This window comes from Notamacropus eugenii, chromosome 7 (assembly GCF_028372415.1).
Source record: "Notamacropus eugenii isolate mMacEug1 chromosome 7, mMacEug1.pri_v2, whole genome shotgun sequence".
NCBI lineage: Eukaryota > Metazoa > Chordata > Mammalia > Diprotodontia > Macropodidae > Notamacropus > Notamacropus eugenii.
The window spans coordinates 49,498,247-49,522,898 of NC_092878.1; the positions used below are offsets into that span (position 1 = coordinate 49,498,247).

A 24,652-nucleotide genomic window follows, 5' to 3' on the forward strand; every position below is an offset into this window, starting at 1 on the left:
CTAAAAAGTATCTGAGGCTATATTTGAACTCAAGAAGTTGAGTCTTCCTGACTCCAGGCCCAGCATTCTATCCACTTGGCTGCCATGTAGTTTATCCCAGAGATACTTTATCCTGGAATATAAAATATCTATGCAGAGAAGCAAAAATATTCTTTTAGGAGTGGTTGAGAGACTTGAAATAAGTAGTGTTGGTTCTTCAAAATACAGCATGTTTAAGATTGATGTGTTTGTCCTTCATTTTCGAAGAAGACTATGACATCAGGGAAATGATGACTTGACTTGCACTTGACTTTGTTTTGACCTTGAGTGTGCAAGGTCACCAGCCTCACTTTCTCCTCCTGATCCATCTGAGTCCAGTGACTAGATCTTCATCAGAATGACTGGAGATAACCCAGGATGCCATGGAAGACCTTGCCCTTTTTAGGCTAAGGCCTTTTCAGGTACTCACTTAGAGGGATGTAATGCCCATTCTGTGAATAGACCTCTTTAAGAAGTTGTCAGGGAGTGGTCCCTTTAATGAGCAAAGGAAAAAAATAACTAAATCAAGCTGGGAGGGAAAGAGAAACTGTTACTATTGATAATCACTGTAAGTCAGCCATTAAGTGAAGCTTGGGCAGGGACCTATTGTTGTCCAATCTATGGGCTTAAGGGTGCATTGGATTTACAATTTTGGAAATGACAAGAAAGAAAGAGAGAAAGAGAGAAAGAGAAGAGGAGAAAGAGAGAGAGAAAGAGAAAGAGAGAAAGAAGGAAAGAAAGAAAGAAAGAAAGAAAGAAAGAAAGAAAGAAAGAAAGAAAGAAAGAAAGAAGGAAGGAAGGAAGGAAGGAAGGAAGGAAGGAAGGAAGGAAGGAAGGAAGGAAGGAAGGAAGGAAGGAAGGAAGGAAGAAAGGAAGAAAGAAAGGAAGGAAGAAAGAAAAATATCTAGCCAGTAAACCCCAAGTTAACTGGGCAGCCTCTGGCCATCCAAATATACCTTCCTTTGGAGAGGAGAAGGAAGAGGATGAGCTGAGTTACCTAGCCAGCTGAGTCCCCACTCAGGCAGCTCAGTCTACTCATAGGTTGTGTTCATCCTTCATTTTTGAAGAGGACCATGACATCAGAGAAATGATGACATGACTTGCACTTGACTTTGCTTTGAATGAGGAAGGGCTGTGCAAGGTCACCAGACTCACTTCCTCCTCCTGAACCATCTGGATCCAGTGACCAGATATTCATCAGAATGACTGGAGGTGACCCAGTATACAGGGGGAGACCTTGACTTTTTAGGCTAAGGTCTTTTCAGGTGCTCGTAAGTGAGGTGACGCCCATTCAGTGAATAGGCCTCTTTAAAAAGTAGTCAGGGAATGGCCTCTTTCTCTCTCTCTCTTTCTTTCTTTCTTTCTTCCTTCCTTCCTTCCTTCCTTCCTTCCTTCCTTCCTTCCTTCCTTCCTTCCTTCCTTCTCTTCCTTCCTTCCTTCCTTCCTTCCTTCCTTCCTTCCTTCCTTCCTTCCTTCCTTCCTTCCTTCCTTCCTTCCTTCCTTCCTTCCTTCCTTCCTTCCTTCTTTCCTTCCTTCCTTCAGATTACCAATTATTTCAAAGACTGGTTTCAAGATGGAAGATGAGCATGATTCTAAGGTAAATGGTTTCCCCAGCTCTTTACCAACCAGAATGGAACTGAGTCACAGAGAACTCTGGGTTTTATATGCCCAACCTGATGACAACAGTAACACCTAGACTGCTGAAATATAAAGAATTCTGTCTTTGCTCCTTTTGAGGTGTTAATGATGCCATCAGCTCTGGCAAAAACACAGAAAACTAAGAGTTCTAACTTGGTTTTAACCGGGGTGTTAGGAAGTCCAAAAAAATCTACAGGTTCACATTGTTATTTCAGAATATGAAGCCTGTATGAATAGTATGTTAATGTTTTGACATCTCAAAATTTATTAAGTTTATTTTTAAAGCAGTTTGATTCCCCTCTAAAATGCATGAAGCATGTGGGAGTAGGATTAGTTCTGCCCGAGGCTGCCAAACAAAATTTTAATGGAACTGGAGTCCTCCAGGGATTGTCCCAAATCCACATAATGTTCTTAAGTGCTAATGTTTGCATTGGGGCTGTTACATTAGCAGATGTACGTGTGAATAATATACTTATATCCATCCATCACCCTGGTGACTTCACTTCTGCAGGGGCTACTCCACATCAATTATTCTACCTTGGGATTGTGGTAGAAGATATTTGGTACCTGAATCGGTCTCCTTTTTAATCAGTTATGAAACACATGGGTACAACAGCAGTGAGTTTGGGAAGTTAAAATGTTCTATTCAGCCAGAACCTTCCTTTTTGGTTTTATACATGTAATGTGGCCACACTGTGGAGTTGGCATGAACACTTGTGTCAAGGTGGAGACCATCAGAAATAGTAAATAACACAGTGGGAGTGGGGAACATCTGTAAGCATTCAGGACCTCTCCCGTTATTCTTGAATGAAAGTATGAGAAATGGTATTAGTACATAGAACTCCAGCCTGGAGTCCAGAAGACCTGTATACAGCATCAAGGGGAGTAGCTGTGCAAGAGGGCAGCATGGAAGATTTGGTCACCACAACAAATGAAATCTGGCCTTGGACATTTACTGGCTGTGTGACTTGGGCCAAGTAACCGAATCCTGTTTTTCTCATCTGTAAAATGTCCTGGAGAAGAAAATGGCAAACTGTTTCAGTATCTTTGCCAAGAAAACCCCAAATGGGGTCACAAAGAGTCAAACATGAATGAAACAACTAAACAACAACCTTCAAATTTTTAAGCTTTTACTATCATCACTGGAAGGGGTAGCTGATTGTTGTGTCTGAAAAGACACTGAAAAGTAAAGTCAATAATAAATGTGAATGCTTCATTTTATTTGGTGCAAATATGGAGTTTTAGTAGGGACTGTCTAACTTCTTGTGTTATTAAGACCATGAGTCAAGAGGGTACGTATAAATTGATGATTTGTGCTACCTTAAACGATGTCTGGTTTACATGACAATTACCCTTCTATTTTCTAAATAAAAGCCAAATAGTGATTTTGTAAGAGGTGAACATACAGAAACAGCATGGAATTGGAAGAGATGACCGTGGAGCTGGGATAACCTGGATTTGAACTTTCTATGACACATTCTGCCTCTGTGAACATGGGCAAATTAAGACTTTAAGTTGCAGCGAATAGGGCAACCTGCATGGTAGAGAGAGTATGCCCACCTGGGAATTCTCTGCACCAGTGATATCATAATTCCAATCCCTGGCCATATTTCATGAACATGGCAGTTAGATTATCCTCCCTGAGTAAAACTTGGTATTTTTTCTCAAGTCATTTCTAAGATAAGACTAAATACATCACTAATTCCCTTAAAGATGACTGGCAGATTGGAAGTCAGCTAGAGATGTGGGGGTGGGGGGTGACTTTTCTTTCATCTGATTTCCACTCACTAGTCCTTGATAGAGCTATGGATTGAGTGTGCTACTGATGATCAATGGGTAACTCTTCTGTAAAACATGGAAAAGCAAAAAAGAGGTTAAAGATTAAGGCTTAGCACTGGAGTGGCGAACCTGAGGCCTTGAGGCCACATGTGGCCTGGCAGTTAAGCCCCTAGGAAGTAGAACTCTTCTTCTCAGGCCTTTTAAGCAGGAAGAAATTATTAATCTTACCTGTTGTGAAGCCACAAGAAAATTTAAAAATCCTTTTCCTTGAGATCCTTAAGAAATCCTTATCCCCATCAGCTTTGAGTAGACGAATTAAGATTTGCCTTGTGGTAAATGAATGGGCTAAGTGGATTTTGGAAGCTGCTTTCTTTTTATGAATTCTCTACTCTTGGCTTGAGTTATTTCTTCTATGAATCTACAATTCCGTGATCCTTTCTTCCCTAGTACTTAATCTGTAAAAATAACTTAGTTCAATCATTGCTGTATGGAAGTAAAGAAAATTGGAGCTAGAAGATTAAGATTACAGGGCATATCCAGAACCCAAACTATATGGTTTGGAATCTACTTCTTTCCCTTGTATAGTGTCCCAAAAATCTTAGTGCAGTTCTAAGCTTTTGTAACTTTCCCTGGATTTAAGTGCCTCCTATTAGGGAAGAGCAAGTTGTTAAACAAGGAAATTTTGAGTTATATAAAGGTCTTTCAATATGTTCAGCCACTGGATTACCATTTTAGAGCCATATTTTTCTAAGGGACCAGCTCTACAGTACAGTCTGTTTTCTGAGGCACAATCCTTAGTAGAATTTAGAAAGAGGAGGATGGAGTTTTCCAGGCTATGTCAATAAGGCATGTGAAATAGCTCTTCCTTTATGTGCCTCTCAAGAAATGGGGAGGTGGGGCTGTGTATACAGCATCAAAGGGAGTAACTGTGCAAGAGGGCAGCATGGAAGATCTGGTCAACACAACAGATGACTTAGAATCAGTGGGCTTCTGACAGAACATGTCTTGTTTTTCTCATCTCTTGTAGACAGGCAAGTCTTTCTTTACTCAAGATAGTAAAAATCCTTGAACTGGTTCCGTGTGTGAAGGCAATATGTTAGCAAGCACCTTATTCATCATCAGTGTATAATACTATTCCTTTAAAATGACAATGGGAGGAAAAGTTCACTGGTTCAATACGTCTTTCATATTTGGAGGCTCTGTAGCCTGAGTGATCGCCGCTGGCATCTATCATTTGAAACAGCTAAGATACTGAATTCTGACAGGTGCTTTTCGTATGTCCTTATAGGGAAGAAAAAAAATGAAAAAGAATTTCTTCATCCCCTTCCTCTTCCATTTAAAAGGAAAAAAATAGTATCTTTTAAAAAACAAAACTTAAGGAGTAGAGGAGAGAAAGTAACATTTTTTTAAGGAAGAAGAACTCTGCTGTTCTTTCAGGACCTTCCAGCCAACCATAACCATTGAGTGAAATAGAAATATGGCATAACTAGGTTTCATCTTGGGTTCAAAAGCTTCCAAAAGTGTTGCCAGGCTGCTGGGTGAGGTGGATAGCATCCTGGTAGATCCTTCTGTGTAAGGGGAAACCTTTGGCAGTCAATTTTATGCTCTAAGCCTTTGTACCCAACTGTGCTCTGTTCCCATTACTTTATATGTCAGTATATTCAAATATATTCATATAGTTCCCCAAGGGTAACTCATTTTGAAGCACTAGGTTGTTTTGTTATCAAGTGGGCATAGCATTGCTTGGTTTCGTTTTATGTTAATAGGCTTCTGTTCTCCATCTCTCCTCCCCCCTGACAAATTGTCACACTCAACAATACGAAATGAGCTGATTATAGGATTTGTGTGCGTGCGTGCGTGCGTGCGTGCGTGTGTGTATAATATGTTGTTGTTCAGCTGAGTCCAACTCTTTGTAAACTCATTTGGGGTTTTCTTGGCAAAAATATAGAGTGTTTGGCCATTTCCTCCTCCAACTCATTTTACAGATGAGGAAACTGAGGCAAACGGGGTTAAGTGACTTGCCCAGGGTCACACAGCTACTAAGTGTCTGAGGCTAGGTTTGAACTCAGAAAGTTGAGTTTTCCTGACTCCAGGCTCCAGCGCTCTATCCACTACACCACCTAGCTGCCCCATATATCATACATACGTATCATACACATATTAAGATATATGTTTATATATTCACACATATATACATACACACATGTATATACCTATACTCATATATACACATGTACAGAGTGGGGGAGTTTATATATGTATATATGTGTGTATCTGTATGTATATATGTATATATATGTACGTGTGTGTATATATATACACGTGTGTATGTGTGTGTATATTCTACCTGCTACTAAGTGTGGAGCATAATCATAGCATATTCATACAACATAAATACACACAGAATCTCTCATGGAAACCACATTCAGGATCTATACAAACTCATCCCTTTGTAAGGTACAGTCATGGAAACCTCTGTTAGCTAGAGGCCAGAAGTTCTTAACCTAGAGTCTGTGAACTTTTAAAAAATTGAGAACTGTTTTTTAGTATAGCTGATTTCCTTCATAATCCTATGTGTTTTGTTTTATGCTTTTAAAGACATTATTCTGAGAATAAACTTTACCGGATTGCCAAAAGTGTCTATGAAATAAACAAAGGTTAAGAATACCTCAACTAGACCAACTCTTCATGGTTGTTTCCCTGCTTGGTTTAAGATACTGCTTAAAAATCATATTCCCAAATTTATCTTTAGGGAAACTACTATACTAGTGTCTCACAAGGCCCAAACTTCCCATATTTATGGTGCTTCCTAGAATCAATGACATGGGAGACTAGGATGCTTGCTTATCCGTGGCAAAGTACTTGCTCTGAATTCAGTTTGGGGGAGGATTTTATACATTTATACATTTCCACATTATACCGTGGAAGTTAGAGGGTGGCTCTTGACTCTAAGGTATGATTGTGTAGCATTAGGGAAGAAGATGTTTTTCCAAGTGGAAAAAGCAAAAATTTCTAACATCCTGGTTTTATCCTTGAGTATAAAGCAAGGCAATCTTTGGGTCCTTGTGAAGTCAGAGATTTTGTTGAAGATCTTAAAGATGGGTCTCCTTAAGGATGCTGCCAAGGAGACCCATTGTGGATTTCTTGGTTAATATTATTAATGGTTAATAGGTGCACCTGAAAATCAAGCAATATTGTAACATTTGGGTAATATTTATGTTAAATGGTTCTTTTCCAAGGCATCAAGCTGGTCTTTTTTCCTAATAGTGAGTACTTCATCCTTTCCAATTTTCCCATCAAATGCAGCCACGTCATCTTGAGACTGTGCCAGACCCAGCTGCATCTATTCTATAATCTTGGCTTCAATTATCTCAAATTACCCAACCTACTCTCAGGTCCTTTACGTTTTCTTCTGCTTTGAGGCATATAGATGATGTACCTCTTGTAAAGCACATGATTACATACCATTCAACACAAGTCTGTTTTAAGTAAACAGTAAATTAAATATTGTTAGCACCAGGCTAAATTCACAGTTATGAGGAAACTTCTAGAATAGGGTTCATTCCAGGAAATTGTTGGGTAGGAAGATTTTTCTTTGAATCTTTTGAGACTATTTTGAGTTCCATCTCAAGCTTTCTCCTTGATCCTCTCCCTGTTCCCCACCATTCTACTTGGGGATATTTTAGATTGAAATTTTTTCAAACCTCAGATGGAAAAGGAGATTGAAGGCAAAGTACGAAAGTTGACATTGTCCATGGTCAAGCTTGACCAATAAGGGCAGATTTTCTAATACTTACCATATTTCCTCTCACCTAATTATTTGCCTGTAGTTGAAAAGAGGGCAGGAGTTAGATGCTCTGAAAAAGAAGTCCAAGTCTTTGTTTAAAATTATTTAGTTTATTTTTAATTTATAGAACAAAACAAGCATTTCCATAGCATAGCATAATAAAAAATATGATTGTGCATGAAACTTCAACTCTATTATCTACAATTTGCTATTCCTTTTAAATATATAATAAAGTTAGGGTAGCTAGGTGATGAAGTGCATAAAGCACCAGTGCAGGAGGACCTGAGTTCAAATTTCACCTCAGACACTTGACATTCACTAGCTGTGTGACCTTGAGCAAATCACTTAACCCCAAATTCCCTAAACCTGGGTCATCTCCAGTCATCCTGATGAATATCTGGTCACTGAATTCAGATTGCTCTGGAGGAGAAGTGAGGCTGGTGACCCGCACAGCCCTCCCTCACTCAAAACAAAGTCAAATGCAAGTCATGTCATTATTTCTCTGATGGCATGGTCTTCTTCGGCAACGAAGGATGAACACATTAACATTATAATCAAATTATCATGTACATTTATTTTTTCCTTCCCATATTTAACAAGTGTAAAGACTTAAGATTTTGGAATAAGAATTCTTTATTTGGTAAAAATTGTTGGGAAAACTGGAAAGCAGTATGGCAGAAATTGGGCATAGACCACTATCTAACACCATTTACTAAGATAAGGTCAAAATGATACATGACCTAAATATAAAGGATGATGTTACAAGAAAATTTGAGAAAGCCTGCCTTTTTGGACACCATCCTAGAAATCTAGTAAACCTTGTAACTTCCCTCCTTTTTGCTAATGTTTTGGCAAGATTTTTCAAGGATCCTTCTGGACGTTCTTTTGAAATGGGAGTGTTGAAATGTGTTCCTGCCCTGAAAAAGCTAGCATTCTATGGGTGGAAAGTGATCCTTATAATGACTAAATTCAAAGACTTTTACCTCCCTGGTTGCTTTTCTGTGTGTGTTCTATAGCTTATCAATAGCCTTCTTAAATTGTGGCTCTTAGAGCTGAATATCATACTCATCTCTGATGAATTTTGACTATCAAATGGCTTTGAATCAAAACTACTAACTTCAAACTTGGAAGACCCAAATAATTTGTTAAGTTCCCATATCTCCTCCATTCTTTACTCTGTTTGACCCTCTTGCTTCTCTCTCTGTGAATTTATATAAGTTATTTTTAAAAATATGTTCAAACCTTCCCTGGTACTTTCCCTAAGTAGAAGCTGGTTCGGATACACAAATCATTCCAGAATAACCAACATTCCTCCCCTTCTGCATACTATGTATGTTTGTTCATTGAAATTCTTCTTATGTTTGTTTTCATATTTATGACTTTTATATCTATATTATTTCCCCAGTGTGATTCTGCCTACTTTATAAATTATTCAAAAGCCAGGCTGCTTTGTTGTACATACCAGGGCTGTTCAATAAATGCTCATTAGTGATACAATATGTTCACCTAAGGCTTTTGCCAATGTGATATAGAATATCCTATGCAGAACTCAAACAGAAAGAGGGTTCCCTATGGTTTGTTAGGAGCAAATTTTAGAAATTAGTGCTCCAATTAGCAGATGATATAATACCAGTTACATCATATCTTAGAATACAATGAAGTTTCCATAGTGAAATCTGTAATTATTTAAAAGAGATCAATTTCGCTATTCATACTAGGAAAATTAAGTGGATGAAAATGCATATTGTCCAGATGATGACATGGATGGATAGCCATTTGAAATAGTACATCAATATATCTTAGAGGGGTGTGACAGATAATCAATGAGCTTGGTCCAAGTCTGAATAGGAGAAGGAATCAGAAAAACAAGAAGAGATTTCAGAATTCATCCTGATTAGAACAGGAAGCCATTCTATAATATACCTGACTCATGGCCATTTAGGCCCAACCACGAAGGTCAAATTTTCTAATAATTACCATATTTCCTTTCAGCTACTTAACTGCCTATCGGTGAAAGAGCCCAGGGCCACAAAAATGCTTCTAGTGATGGGAGGTGGCTCCTACTACCTCTTGAAGCACTCCATTCTGCTTTTACGTAGTAACAATTATTAGGAAAATTTACCTGACCTCAAGCCTGAATTTGTCTCTTTGTGACTTCTACCCATTCCTTTTGGAGTTCAGTCCTATGGGACAAGCCAGAACTGAACTATTCCCTTGCCAGAGTGATAGCACTCCAAATATTTAAAGGTTATGGCCCATTTTTCTCCAGGCTAAAACATAACCTGCTCAATTCAATCTAACAAACATTTATTGATCACCTTCTGTGCACCAGGCACTCTCCTAGATTCGGGAAGGCAAAGACAAAAATAAAACATTCCCTGTATCTGAGGAGCTTACATTATATGTACGGGAGAAGAAGAACTTATTCCTCATATTGCATGCATTCAAAGACATCCATCATCCTAACTGACCTCCTCTGGATGTTCTTCAATTTACTGATATCCTTTCTAAATTGTGGGTCCCAAGAATGAACATAATACTCTACATAAGGCCTGGTCAGGACAGAGAGTATAGCAGGACCATCACCTCTCTAGTTCTGGATGTCATGTTTCTTTGAACGCTGACAAAGGTGACCTTAGATTGTTGGTTACTCAGTTCAACAAATTCATATTAATGTTTATTGTATGCCACACACCATGTTAGACACCGAGAATATGAAGTCAAAAATGAAACAATTCCAGCCCTCAAGAAACTCATATTCCCCTGGGAGCTGCACATAACACAATTCACTTATATTGAATTTACAGTCTGTAGAAACACTCACATTTGTCTTCCAGTGCTTTCTAGTACTATCACCGTATGTGGCACATAGTAAGTGCTTAAGAAATGTTTATTTATTGATGGATTTTTTCCCATAAGAATTATTCTCTATACATGCCTCCTCCAACTTATATTTTTGAACCTGAATTTCTGAACCCACTTTTATACTTGATGTTTATCTTTCATCCTTTTTACTCTATGTTTATCCCTATTGTACTTCATCTTGATTCTGTCCATTGTTTTAGATTGCCAAGATCTTTTTGAATCCTAAGTCTGTATGCAGTATGTTAGCTATCCCTCTAGGCTTTGTTTCATCTTTAGATTTGGTAATAAGTGTAATGTCTGCCTTTGTCTAAGTCATTGGCATCCATGTTGCCATTGGTATGCAACACAAGGTCAGATATAGATATCCCAAGTGCATAAATGTGCTGAAGACCTCTTTCTAAGTTGATCATAAACTAATCAATGATGACTCTTTGGAGCTGGACATTTAATCAGTTCCAAATCCATGCTTTTGTACTATTCCAGTGTGTATTTCTCTGAGAATTCTCAGTTCTCCTTCTATTCTCTGATTCTCTAAGAATAGCCTGACACAATTAGTCAACGTGCTTTTCTACAATAGAAGTATGTCATACTTACAGCTTCCCCCCTAGATCTACCAGTGAACTAGCACTATCCGAAAGAAATAAAGAAGCGAAAAAACAAAGGAAAAAAACAGTCTGTTTTTAAAATCTTTTTTGGCGAAACTAGGTTGGCTCTTTGTGATTACAGCTTCTGTTTCTAGATTTTCATGGACTATCCCTTTAATAATTCAAATTTTGCCAAAAATTCAAGTCAAGCTCACTAGCCTAGATTCCTTTGATGATTCCCTTGTTTTTTCCTTTTTGGAAAAACTTGTGCCTCTCCAATCCAGTGTTCCTTTCTTGTTCTCTGTGATCCTTTGAATATCTCTGGTCATGACTTATTAATAGGTTTCTCGTTTTGCTTTATTTTGATCAGTTTTTTCAGTATTGGAGGATATAGTTCTGCTTGCCAGGTCACTTGAAGACATCAAGGGTGGAACTAGGTGCTTCTATCTCTTCATTTATCCTCAAAGTTGGATCCTTAATAATCATTAATATCCTTAATAACCATGCTTATCTTTCTCAGCACATAAATCACTATTCCAGAGAGAGAGATCAGAAGCACAAGAGATACAAGATAATACTTGACCAGTTCTTCCTTCTTTCAGTCAGTTTTCATTGCCTGATCCAGTTATGAACCAGTTTTCTCTTTTCCAGGCTGAACACCTTCAGTTCACTTCCATTTAACAAGTAATTACCAAGTGCCCACTATTTGTCAAACATTACTCTAAGCTCTGGATACAGCTTCTCTGTGTCCCAAATGAGGACAGTGGGGCCATCTCTTTGTGGATTCTCCTCTTTTTCCCAACATGACTTTTAGGGAAAACAAAAAAACCTCTTTTTGAAATAACAATCTAAAAAATAAAAGCCATTTTGTTCTTTATCACCTTTGGGAAATTGTGTAGTACTTTTCAAGCTCTAGCTACTCCCTGCTGAAAAGTCCATCTTTTCTATACTAATTAAAGTCACTCAATCACTTAATAAACCTTTATTAAGGACTTACTACATGCCAGCTACTATGCTAAGTTCTGGGGGACACAACAAGGGACAAAAGACAGACCCTGCCCTCACAGAGCTTACAATCTAATGGGGGAGACAACATGTACACAAATATATAAAAAAATCAAGCTATATATGGGCTAAATAGAAAATAATTAATAGAGGGAACACAATGGAATTAACGAGAGCCAGGGAAAATTTTCTGTAAAAGGTGGGATTTTAATTGAAATGTAAAGGAAGCTAGGGAGGTCAGTAATTGGAACAGAGGAGGGAAAGCATTCCAGATTAGGTAGACAGTCAAGATTCCAGAGGCCAAGAAATGGAATGTCTTGTTCATGGGAAATCCAGGTGATTTTTATGTGACTGCAAATAGGGGTTTAATTCAGAAGAATTTAAATTGCAGGGGACCCTAAAGACAATGGAAAGATGCACGTTGAGTGCAAATTGACTTCAATTTATTGTCAAGAACTATTTGATTTTAAAGTCATGTAAAACATCATCAGTGACATAAATCGCTGCAAAAGAAGTTGAACTAGTCATATAGCAAGAACAAGAGATGTTGCATGGGTAGTCAGTACCTAAGAATCAAAGTGTCCAATATGTTGTGAGAAGCAGCAGACAATATGGGATGGATTTATAGAAGGTGGAAGAGAATTGCACAGGATGAGAAGACACTGAGAGGTCAGAAATTGAACTGATGGAAGAAGTATCTATGCTAGAGAGGTCAAGGGTTAATCTAAGTAGCCAAGCTATCAAGAAGACTTAGAAGGAATCTAATTAAATAGATCAAAAGATTCATGATACTTTGGAAGCTACTCATTGAAAAATCAAAATTTAATGTCTAAAAGTCAGTTCCTGGGATGATATTGGTGGGTTGAATTAAAGGCTGTACTATTAACTGGAAAACTACTTGTTCCAAAGGCTAGTTATAGTATAGAATCAAAGATTAAGTGCTGGAGTGGATTATGGATAACTCCTTGACTCTACAGATCAAGAAACTGGGACACAGAGAGGTTAAGTGACTCACTCAGTCATTCACGCCCAGTATCTGCTGCAGGGCTTGAACTTGGGTCTTCCTGGCTCCAAATCTCAGAATCTTACCCAATGTGTGCTGCCTCCATTGTAAGCTATCTTGCTGCCATCAATGGCAATTCCCATGATTCAGCATTCAGAAGTTTCATGTGTTCTCACATTCTATGAGTGGAAACAAAAAGAGAGAGAGAAAATTAAATTTCTGAGCTTTTGAGGGACCTTAAAAACAGGGGGCCCTGACTTCTAGGACAGATATACTCTTTTTCAATCATTTATATATTGCATTTTTTTATGGGCAGTTAGCTTGATTACTGGCACATGATGGGAAATATCCCTAATATGGATACTATCATACTATTCATATTGCATCACTGCAAGCTATTGATATTATAAGGATTTTTTTTTTTTGGTTTTGGTCTAGACCTGTGATTTCCCTGTTGTAAGAAATTCCCAGTGAAGAAACTTCCTTTCCAAAAGAGGATCAGTTACAATTCTGCAATTCAAAGCCATTTGAATATTCACAATTTTCACAGCACCAAGAGCTGTCATAGCTCTGAATTGAAAAGTGATGGCTTTAAATCAAAATTACTAAGTTCAGCCTTGGAAGAACCAAATAACTCTAAGTTAAGTTCCCACATCCCCTGCATTCCTTACCCCATCTGACCCTTTTGCTTCTCCCTCTGTGAGTTTACATAAGTTATCTTTAAAAATGCATTCGAACCATCCCTGAAACTTTCCCTAACTAACTACAATTCTGTAGTATATTAATTGAGAGATTTATCTGGAGGCATTGAGATATTAAATTACTTGTTCAACAGAGAGATGAGGCCTGAACCCAGCTATTCCTGAATCAAAGACCAGGTCTCCATCCACTAAACCATGCTTTTCGTTGTTATTCAGTCATTTTCATAGTTACGTCTGACTCTTTGTGACCCCATTTGGGATTTTCTTGGCAAAGATGATGGAGTGATTTGCCATTTCCTTCTTCAGCTCATTTTACAGATGAAGAAACTGAGGCAAGTAGGATTAAGTGACTTGCCCAGGGTCACATAACTAGTTATTGTCCAAGGCCACATTTGAATTCAGGTTTTGTGTCTCCAGGCTTGACACTCTCTCTACTGTGCCACTCAGCTTCTCACTCTACCATGTTATAGATTTCTAAGGATAGATTTCAAAATAATAATAAAGATCTGAAAAATATTTGACTTAAGTTCTAATGAGATGTCTAAAACCTCCTTGTCTATCTGATTGTGGAAGCAGGGGAGCATGGGAAAAAACAGAGAAGTATCAGACATCTACTATATTAATGGATTTATATATGTGCACATAAGGCTAATATATTTTATGCTGCCAATTTTTTATGGTTTCATAAATACTGCTATCACCAACATTAAGAAAAAAACCTGAAGAAAAAGAGCTCATATGTTCTGGTATAAATTCAGTGTATTTTATAGAATACTGCTACTCTTGATATAGCCTACGGGATGTGACTTTTCATAAAAACCTAATGAATTTCTAGATTTGTCAGCTGTTTCCAAACAGATGCACTTTACTAATCTAATGGAAATGTTTTGAGCCCAGATCCCAAATATCGATAGCTTTTACTATTGTAAATTAGTTTGTCTATTGGGTAAATTGGACTTTAGTTCTTGATAAAAAGTAGCAAGTCATTTTTGTACGTGTACTTTCCAGTTAACTTAAACTTTAGGATTTGATGTATATGTATGTACAGAAATTTGTATATGTACATACACATTATATATACATACATGTATATATACATATATTGACACACAAACACATGTACATGTATATATATACACATATGTATGTATACATGTATATGCTTATATATAACATAATATTAAATATATATTGTATATGCATATTTATTTTAACTTTTTTCCTTTATTCTTTTGTAGAGTTTTAAATTGAATGTAGATAGTCACTGTGCTCTAAAGGAAGCTGTGGTAGAAGAAGGACAACAACTTCTGGAGCTTATTGTATCTCACAAATCAGGTAAATCCTCCTGAAATATTGCAAGCCTTTATGTCTCCAGACTATTAAAGAATGAAGAAGCATTGCTGTAAATTACTGCATATATTCACTTCCTTATGTATTATTAATATTTGCATTATCAGATTGACCTTCAAGATTTATAAATGTTTCATATACTGCATACAATGCTGTGATACTTATAAAATGAAATACTGCCTCCAAATAGTCTGTTCATTTTCTTCCGGTCTGGATGTTCAGCTGAGTTTCAGTGGAAATCGCATCACTGAAAACTTAGCGTTGACACAATCTTTGATGTAGAAGCTTCGGAAATAACATTAAGATAATGAATGAGGATTGTGCATGTGGATATTGATGCATATGCATTAGTGTACTTATAGATATATCTTTAGATATAAGGGAGAAGGTATAGAAATAGCTGGATATTTCTATGCTTAGCCATACCTACATTTTTTTTTTAATGTTCTGCTCTGGTAATTGCAACAGTAGGTTTTCTGGTCCTTAAACTAATTCCTTCCCCATTATTAATGCATTTATGAGGAACATATTATAAATTAAAAATAGTTTTGTCATTTGGTTATGCTTATCCTTGTATGCAACAGCCTCAAGATGGGATGAATTACAATTTAGCTAGTATCTTTAGGGCTTACCATGACCAGCTTTAACGAGAATTTTTAATCAGATGTGCCAGTGCTACAGCTTGCTGTCTGAATTCTGGCTTACTTACTGCACTTCCTAGCAGAACTGCTTTGCCTTTTCCTGTTGGTTTCTCTGGTTCTTGTTACTTCCTCTACAGAATCTCTGCACAAATGTACATGGGACCTTAAACAGAAATCATTCAGTTATTATTAACTCTCTAATCATGATTTTATCCAACATTTTTAGTTGTTGATGTTCATTCATTTCAGTCATGTCTGACTCTTTATGACCCTATTTGGGGTTTTCTTGACAAAGACACTGTAATGGTTTGGCCATTTCCTTCTTCACCTCATTTTAGAAATGAGAAATTGAAGCAAACAGGGTTAAGTGACTTGCCCAGGGTCACACAGTTCAGAAATGTCTCATACCAAATTTGAACTCAGATGACTCTTCCTGACTATCCACAGTCTACCCACTGTGCCATCTAGATGCCCCTTGTCTAGCACACATCCCTCAAGAAATACAATCAAAATTTTAAACCATGACTCAGTGTGGTTGAATAGCAGGTCTGAATGTCTTTGACTTTGACTTTGTACCTTTTAGAAATGTGAATGGAAGAATTTCTAGCCTATCTTGAGTGACAAATAATAATAATAAAAATGGAGAGGGGGGTTGCCAAGGTGTTTTTATGGAAATTGTTTTAAGTTTCCATTTATTCTTCTCCCCACCAAGTAAAGAACAGTAAGTAAAGCAATCAAATCCACAACTTTTGCCTTTTTTCCTCTCCCTTCATTTTTGAGAAGGACTGAAGGACATGCTGCAGATGATTGCAAGTCAATGGAAGGAACTACAGAGGCAAATCAAACGACAACACAGCTGGATTCTTCGGGCTCTGGATATCATCAAAGCAGAGATCCTGGCTACTGATGTGTCTACAGAGGATGAGGAAGGGACTGGAAGCCCCAAGGTAAGTGGCTTGAAGTTTGCCGTATTTCCTCTCATTCCTCTCTGCTTTTGAACTAGGCACCACTGAAGTTTTCTTTCCACCCCTAAGGCTTTTCATTTCTACTGGGTATAAACTTTTTTATATATAAACAAAATGATATGGCTTACTCTGAAACAATAAAAAAGCTCACAACTTTTAAGTTTCTCAAGAAAATGCCTTTCAGTGTATGGGGAAGGGGGGGGGTGAATTAGAGTTGGAAGGAAGGGGACATAAAGCATTTAGTAAACAAAACATAAAGCATCTTTAGCATGAATAATCAGAATGGTTTTAAATTGTTTTGTTGCAACTATAAATCACTATAATCAGTGCAATCACTCAGCTCTGACATCCATTAGCCGCTTGGTTACAGCAAATTAACAAAGAAGAGAGAAAGTGATTCATTATCTCATTCCTGTTAATGACTATCAGATGCATTGCCTAATTAGGGGATGGTCATTGTAGTGGGAAGAAGGTCATATGCTTTGCTAACAAATCTTTTTGCTCAGAGTGTAAGTTCTCCATAATGGTGGATGCATTGAATGCAAGTCCTTTAAAATACCTCTTGGCATGTTTTGAGTTTCCATTTTGCAGTTACTAAAGAACAAATGAAACATACAGTTGGAATTTCAGTGTTGTGGCTTCTCACCTAGAACTACTCCATTTGGAAGTAGAGGCCCTTAGCCAAATGGTGGAAAATATGATTTTATCCCAAAGCATTTATTTTATGGCATCTTTCTTTTCTTCCGCAGTTAGTCTGACATAAGCAAAAACAGAAAACCAGTCTGCTAACACACTCGACACGTGAAGCTTATTGTTACTTGGGGGAATTCATAGTTTCTATTCCTGGAATTGGCAAAGCAATTAAATCATCATCAAATAACATTTATTCAGCACCCATGTGTGGATTGGCACTGTGCTAAATGTTACACAGAGTAAGTTAAACAGATATTCTTGGAACTCATTCTTAAATGCAGACAGACTTACTAACAAACAACTCTACGGCAGGGAGACCACCATGGCAAGGGTGCAGGCTGAATCATATTAACATAACTCATAAGCTTAAGGATTTATAGGTTTCAGAAGTAGAATAACTAAGATGTTTGTTGGAATTAGGGGAGGAATAGAATTATGATTTCTGTTTAACATGGAGAAGGTATCATGGAAAGGACTGAGTTCTGGCAGATATTGGAAAGAGAAAATAGAGTTCATGGGATGCCCAAATCTGGTTATTCTAGGAACTGGTATAAGATAAAGCATTGGCTTGACTCTACTAAAACTGAATAAGGAGTGGAAGGAATAGGATTCTTAACACAGAACAAAACCAAGTTGAAGGAGCCAGGATAGAGAGAAAGCCACCAATGATGGATGACAAGATGTTACACTGATCGTATAGTCGTGAAGTATGGGTGGAGATGAAAGGCACAGCATGGAAATACTCAGGAAAGAGTGGTAGGACTTGACAACAACTTGCAGGTGCAAAGGAACGATCATCAGGATGCAGAAAAGATTTCTAGATTTCTTGCTTGGGGAAAATGTAAGATGGTGGTATCGCCAAAAGCAACAAAGAAACTGGTTAGATGGAAGAACTTTATGGGAGAAACGAGCAACTCTCAGCATCACCTCTAGGTTGCATTGATGGGACATTTCATTCAGGTTGGCAGGGACACAGCCTGTTGTCCAACTGAACCACTGCACCAATAAAATTACGTGACCCTTAGAATCATCCTCATTTTAATTGTTGCTGAAAGATGAAAAGAAATGATCATTATAATAGGAACTTAGCATTTGGTGGAAGGGTATAGAATCATAGAATCTCAGAGTTGGAAATGAACTCAGAGGTCATCTAGTACAAGAATCTTCTTTACAATCTCTCTTTGCAAATGGCCATCTAGTCGTTGCTTAAAGACCTCTATAGAGGAGAGCATGAATATTTCCCAAGAAAGTCCCTTCTGCTTTTGACAGCTCTAGTTATTAGATATTTTTTGCTTATATCAAGCCTAAATTTGCTTCTTTGTGATTTAAACTTATAACACTAACTTATTTTATCTTTACATAGGAAGCTGTCATCTAAGTTTCTTTGTACACCAAAAAGCATGATATAAAAATGAATTATTATTATTTTTTCCAACATCTATTCCTCCTGCCTGAAGGAAGAGATCATTATAAACCATGCAAAAGACTTTAGAAGCTGAGTGATGACAGTGGCGACATTGTCTTTGGGGACCAAAGGAAAAATGCATATTCTGACCTATTGACCTAAGTCATTCATTTGATGTGATGGTGCACCCCTATTTCATGTACCTTTTCTTCTTCCTGTTACACCATGACATGTTTAATTTTTATGCATTTCCTCATTAAAAAAGACCGAACATCTTATGATTTTTCCTAGATTAAAAACAATCATATTTTGTAAAACTGGCTGACAAATAGTATGCAATAACAATCATAGTGTCATTTTTTTTTATAGAGTTTCTAAGCAAAGGGATAATCAGAATCTCACTTAAATCTCATGACATTTCTGTGAAGCATTAGCTATGGGGGAGAATATTCTCTCTCTTCAGAGATGAAGACAGTGTGTGAGGCATCACATAAAGGCTTCTCTAACTCACCACCTTCCACATTACTGCCAAAAAGCTCTTCTTTAGGTACAGCTGTGGTGATGTTACTTCCCTGCTCACAAATTTGAAATAGCTTCCTATTGTCCCTAGGACAGAACTCAAGTTCTTCATCATATAATCTGAGCCATGCTTCCAGAAATACAACTGTCCTTCCTTCATACATTCCTCATTTGAACCAAACTTGTCTAGTGACTGTTGATTCAACTCGGTATTCCATTTCCCTTTGCTTAGGCACACTCTCAGGACCTGAATGCGCTCCCTGCTGATTTCTTTCTATTGTATCTTTTTCTTTATTCAGAGATCAGCTCAAGTACCACCTCTTCTGTTAAGTTTTCCTTGATTTCCCTCATTGAAATTGCTCTTTCCTTTAAATGAGCTTTTATTTATTTATCTGCATATAACTTGTATCTCCATAACAGAATCTATGGGTAGCTAGGTGGCTGCAATGTGTAGAGGGCCAGCCTGGAGTCAGGAAGACTCATCACCTGAGTTCAAATCCAGCTGCAGACACTTAATAGCTGTGTGACCCTGAGCAAGTCACTTAACCCTGTTTGCCTCAGTTTCCTCATCTGTAAAATAAGCTGAAGAAGAAAATGGTAAACCACTTTGGTATCCAGTATCCAGAGTGACCATGGATGGCTCCCATAACCTCAGGTTACTCAGTTATACAATAAATGGGTCAAAATAGGAGGATGATCAGTTTTTAAGACCTTGTCCAGCTCCCACTCCTGTGAATAGTGATCTAAACAGAAACTTTCCTCTCAGCCTTAACCAGAAGATTCATGATAACTCTTGATTTGTCAAAGGATTATAATTATAATATACAGTGTTGTTATATACAATTTAAATTGTTATGTACAATAAAAATAAGCTTAAGATCAGAAATTGTTTCTATAGGATAATTTCTCATTATACCCATATTATATAAGTGGTTTTTATTCTCTTCTTAAAAAGAAGTCCACATTTTCCTAAATGGAGGTCTTTAAAAGGGGCCACCCAATATTTCCTTATTGTAACAACAGCAACAGCAACAACTCTTCTGGCTGTTACCAGCTTCAAGACTTTTACTATATGATACGACCTTGTAATAGGTCATGTGGAAAGAGTTCCATGAAATACATCTCAAAACACAGTTATGATCACCTATTTCATCTTGGAGCTGAAAGAGTAACTAAAATTAAAACATAATAGGAAGGATAACTCTAGAATTCATCTTAAGTTTACTTCAGAAGCTATTGGGAAGCATAATAGAAAATCTAAAGAATATATCTAGGGGGTATTTTTCTTTTTTACCTCGTTTGAGAGACTGCAGAAAAGGATTTGGTCTTAGAAATCTTGTAAAGAAATAGAATAGGAGGAAATTCAAAGACTCAAGGAAACTTTTCCCTTAGGACTCTGTAGCATACCTTATTTGTTGTATTTCATTTTTTAAAAAAGTGTTTTCCCAGGACTATGGAGTCTTTTATACAGGGAAGTGGAGAAACAGAAAAAAAAAGAATTGAACAGATCTAGAAATATAGCTTTGGCACTCACATTCAGGAATGCAGAATTTGCTTGTAATTATACACTGTATTTTATGGCAAGTTTTGTGATAGTTTATCACCTGAAACGAGACTTTGAGTATGTTAAATTTTGAATACCACAAAGGTATTCAGAGCGATTTCAAGACACTGTGTATACCTAACCCCTAAGAAACAGTGCCTTCTTTTCTTGACCTTTCATGGTGAAAACAAAAACTGAAAGCTGGAAGGAATACTTAAACTTTGCTTAGTGACGGAACATGCAGGACCCTCAGCCTGAACCAGAAGATTCAGGGTAACTGTTGGTTTACCAAACAAAGCTTATCACAGAAAAGTCATAAAAGTGACAGCAGTAGGAGATTTATACTTTGTAAACATATACACACATATTTATATATAAACAGTGTATATATTTATATACTAACATACATGTATATATGCATGTGTGTGTATGCACATACATACATGTAAAATCTGTAATGAGCTACCATTGCTTTGGCATCTAAGAATCAAGGTCAGGACTTTCCCAGATGAAGCTATCAAACTACATACACACACACACACACACTCACACACACCTCACTTTGCTTACAGTGACTCTCTGTCCCCTCCAGGATCAGATATAAAATGCTCTGGCATTCCAGCTTTCCTCTCTACCATCCCCAGCTCCCAATAGTCTTACACTTCCCACTTTAAATACTGTGCACAGTTGATTGAATGACTTTAGCCTCCTTACTGTTCTTTGAACAACAACACCTAACTCCATCTATCATCTCTGGGAATATTCACTCACTCTTCCTCATGCCTGGAATGCTCTCCCTCCTCATCTTTGCTATCTGGCTTTCTTGGTTTCTTTCATGTCCAATCTAAAATCCACCGTGTGCAAGAAGCCTTTCTGGCTCTTTCTTAATGTTGTTCATTTCCAGGTGATCCATCTATTTATCTGTATCTACCTAACTACCTACCCATCTGTCTGTCTATAACTTGTTTTTACGTATTTTTTTCATGTTGTCTCCCTTTTAAGATTGTGAGGTCTTTTAGAACAGGTAATGTTGTTTGCCTTCCTTTGCATTCACAGTGCTTAGCAGAGTACCTGGCACATAGTAGGTGCTTAGTAAAATATTTATTGACTTACGTATTAGACCACAGACAGTAACTGGTTCTGCTTTGGGTTAGAAACAGATGCAATTCTATAAAAAAGATCACTTTAGGTTTATGTTGCAGAATCCAGCAAGCAAGCTAGGAAATGACAAGGTAATCTTAACCTTGCAACTACCTTGCTGGAGGGAAATTAGTAGAGAGATCGACTGCTAGTCAAAGTTCTGAAATCCTTTCCTTTTGACCTGCTTCCGTTTATAGTCTGAAATCACCATACCCATTGGCACAGAGAAACGCATATACGTGTGCATACACGTATTTGAATCACTTTTATTTTTTCCTACGGGCAAGGTAAAGTAACCACCTTGTTTTTGTGCAAAAAGAAAAAAAAAATGTCACAAGACCCTTGCAAGACAAGGGTACAAATAGTCAGAAGGCACTAGAATTAAAAACATAAGATTACATTGCACCTAAAAGGGTGGCAAGGAAGAAGAGACTTCAAGGTATGGCCATTCTTTATTTAAGGCTGATAGTGTGCTAGCCCAAAACATGAAGGGAGGCATGCTTCCTGCTCAGTCATCTTATCACTTAAATGTAAGCACACCATGTAACATCTTGTCTAATGTATGCTAGGGTATCTTAGATCTAGCATAATAGATCACCTAAGATTCTGATCATCTTAATTAGGATGTTGGCAGATTGAAATGGAATAGAGTTCTTGATGGAAGCAAATGCATTCCAAATTCTGTTTTACTCCCCAAAGAAGCCTTTCTAAAAGGCAGTACCTAATACAATAGTGGTTACTCTTTTCCTACTGAACTATGTAAACACAGCACTGAATTAAATGGTCTGGCATCAGGGGATGCCTATTTCTGTCTTTTATAGATTCTATACCAGTCCTCAGGTGTTTTTCTTCCCTATTCCTCTGAGAAAAGCAACTTTTCTTGAAAAAGAGTTTTTAGCAGATAGAAACTAAAGTGAATTAAGTGGGCTGATCAGTTGTGGTTACTAAATCTGTGACAGTTACACACACACACACACACACACACGGAAAATAAAAGAACATGTTAGTTCCTCTAGTTTCCTTGAGGCAACATTAAATTAGCATGTTATCAGATATGGTGAATGGATCCAAGGTGAAGATGGAGACCTATAGATTTTTCCCCCTTAGTCTATCAATGTGACAAGGTGTTTGAGAAATCATTGAGGAAATGGGAAAAGATAATAGGAAGGAAAGCTGATAGTAGGTCCTATCTAGATATAAACCTCAGTATAAGCTGATCGTTCAGTCTATACTGCTTATGCTGGAAGCCTTAAGGATAACATTTGATGCAGCAAGACTGTGTGAGTGAATTTCATTGGTGTCTTTAATCAATATGAAGAAATGTCAATTACGTGAGTAGGCAGTTTACTTTTTCTTCAACCTAATCCTAGGGTGCCTCTGCTCTCCTCTGTAATACCTGTAGCTACAAAGGTACAATAGATTATGTGTGAATTTTAAAATCATGCAAAGCAGAAACAATCCATCAGAAAATTACTTTGTTTTTATAATAGTGTCAGTAATTTTAAAGTCAATGTGATATGCTCAAGCAGGGCTTTCTAGGGTTTTCTTGTGTTTTCTTTTTTCTGGGGGCATAAGGAGGGGTGGGGGAATGGTGCCACATTGAGATTAGAATTCAGGGTTTTTTCTTCTATAGGCATTTGTTAAATACCCCAAAAAGGAGAGTGGAACACAGGGAATTGCATATAATAGAACGGTTTAAAATTAATAATCGTCAGTTCTTTGAAGGTGTGAAACAATTACCTCAGTATGTGTGATTTACGCTTTTTCCTGGAATGTGTTTTTTCTGGCAAAGAAACAGGGAGAGCATGTGCTAAAGGGATTACTTTGCTTTGACTGCTGTGTTTATTAAGTCACACAGGACTTCTTATAAAATGGCAGCTTTCAAATGAGATGGGTATTTTCACGTAGACGCTATGAATGCTTCAAATGCCTGATTAACTGTTTTCATACACAGAGACCAGAGTCATTATCTCATCTGGACAAGTAGGACTGCATTGCAATGTCTAAGTTCTCCTTTTTACTTGCTGCCCAAACTCAGAAGGGTACATAGCTATTAATTAGAGTGTTGCTGATGTAGCTGAAGTAAACAAGGGTTTCATTTTTAAGTTACTGGAACTATCCTTTAGTGACAAAAAATGGCTTTTTGTCCTGTGGCTAGTAAAAGACAATGTTGACTAGTAGGAAGCATTATTAACCATATTGAAGTCCTTGGTCCCATGCCTAGGGAAGCCCCTTACTGCATTTTTCTAGTCATTTTTCCTTAAGTTGTGAGGGTTCCTTTTTTTTTTTTCCCCAACTATTACCATTCTGTGGAGGGAGTTAATTCCTCTTTTGCTTCCTCACTCATGGCTCTAAGGAGTTCATGTAGATGAGAACAGGAAAAAATTAAAAAAGGAACTGAGAAGGATTGGGAGGGGAAAGACAGGGAGGAAGGATAAAAGAAATGAAAAAAATTGCAAAAAAGAGGCACATGTTAGGTGAGTAGTACATTGCCTATTGCTTTCGGTCCTACTAAAACTCAGTGGGATCAATGTTATAGGTCCCTTATCCCTATAATACGTAACAGAAGTTGGTGGTAAGATTATTTGGAGCTCTTATGTTCTTTCCAAGATAAACTCGGTTTCAGAGATTGAACCAAGAAATGACTTTCAGTGTGGTCAAACCATTTACACTATTCACAAATGGTTTCACGACAGTGTCTTGTCCTACCAGGGAGACTATAAACTAATTGAGAGTCCTGTATATCAATTAATTGTACTCATAGAGCCTAGTATAGTGCTGAGAACATAGTATTCCTCAATCTTTATAAAATTAAGGAACAAGAAAGGGATCACTGAGTAAACTCTGTATTGTACATCTAATATCAACTTTATGATTTCTGTATTTCTGTTAATGGTGCTACCTTTTTCCTATTCTCCAAACCTCAAGATTATCTTTGACACTTTTCATCAACTCCTACGATATTAATTATCTGTACCACATACTTAGCAATTAGCCATGTTGTACTGCCTTGAGG

At 37.4% G+C, this 24,652-nt stretch overlaps 1 protein-coding gene across 4 annotated transcripts in view; it reads left to right on the forward strand.

Moving 5' to 3' along the window:
* AKAP6 (A-kinase anchoring protein 6) overlaps positions 1-24,652 on the forward strand; it is a 673,781-nt gene that overhangs the window by 372,088 nt on the left and 277,041 nt on the right. For all 4 annotated transcript variants that reach the window (XM_072623292.1, XM_072623290.1, XM_072623293.1 and 1 more), the window contains 2 exons: positions 14,619-14,715; positions 16,155-16,318. In XM_072623292.1, the coding sequence (XP_072479393.1) occupies positions 14,619-14,715; positions 16,155-16,318 (261 nt within the window). The remainder of the gene's footprint in view (positions 1-14,618; positions 14,716-16,154; positions 16,319-24,652) is intronic.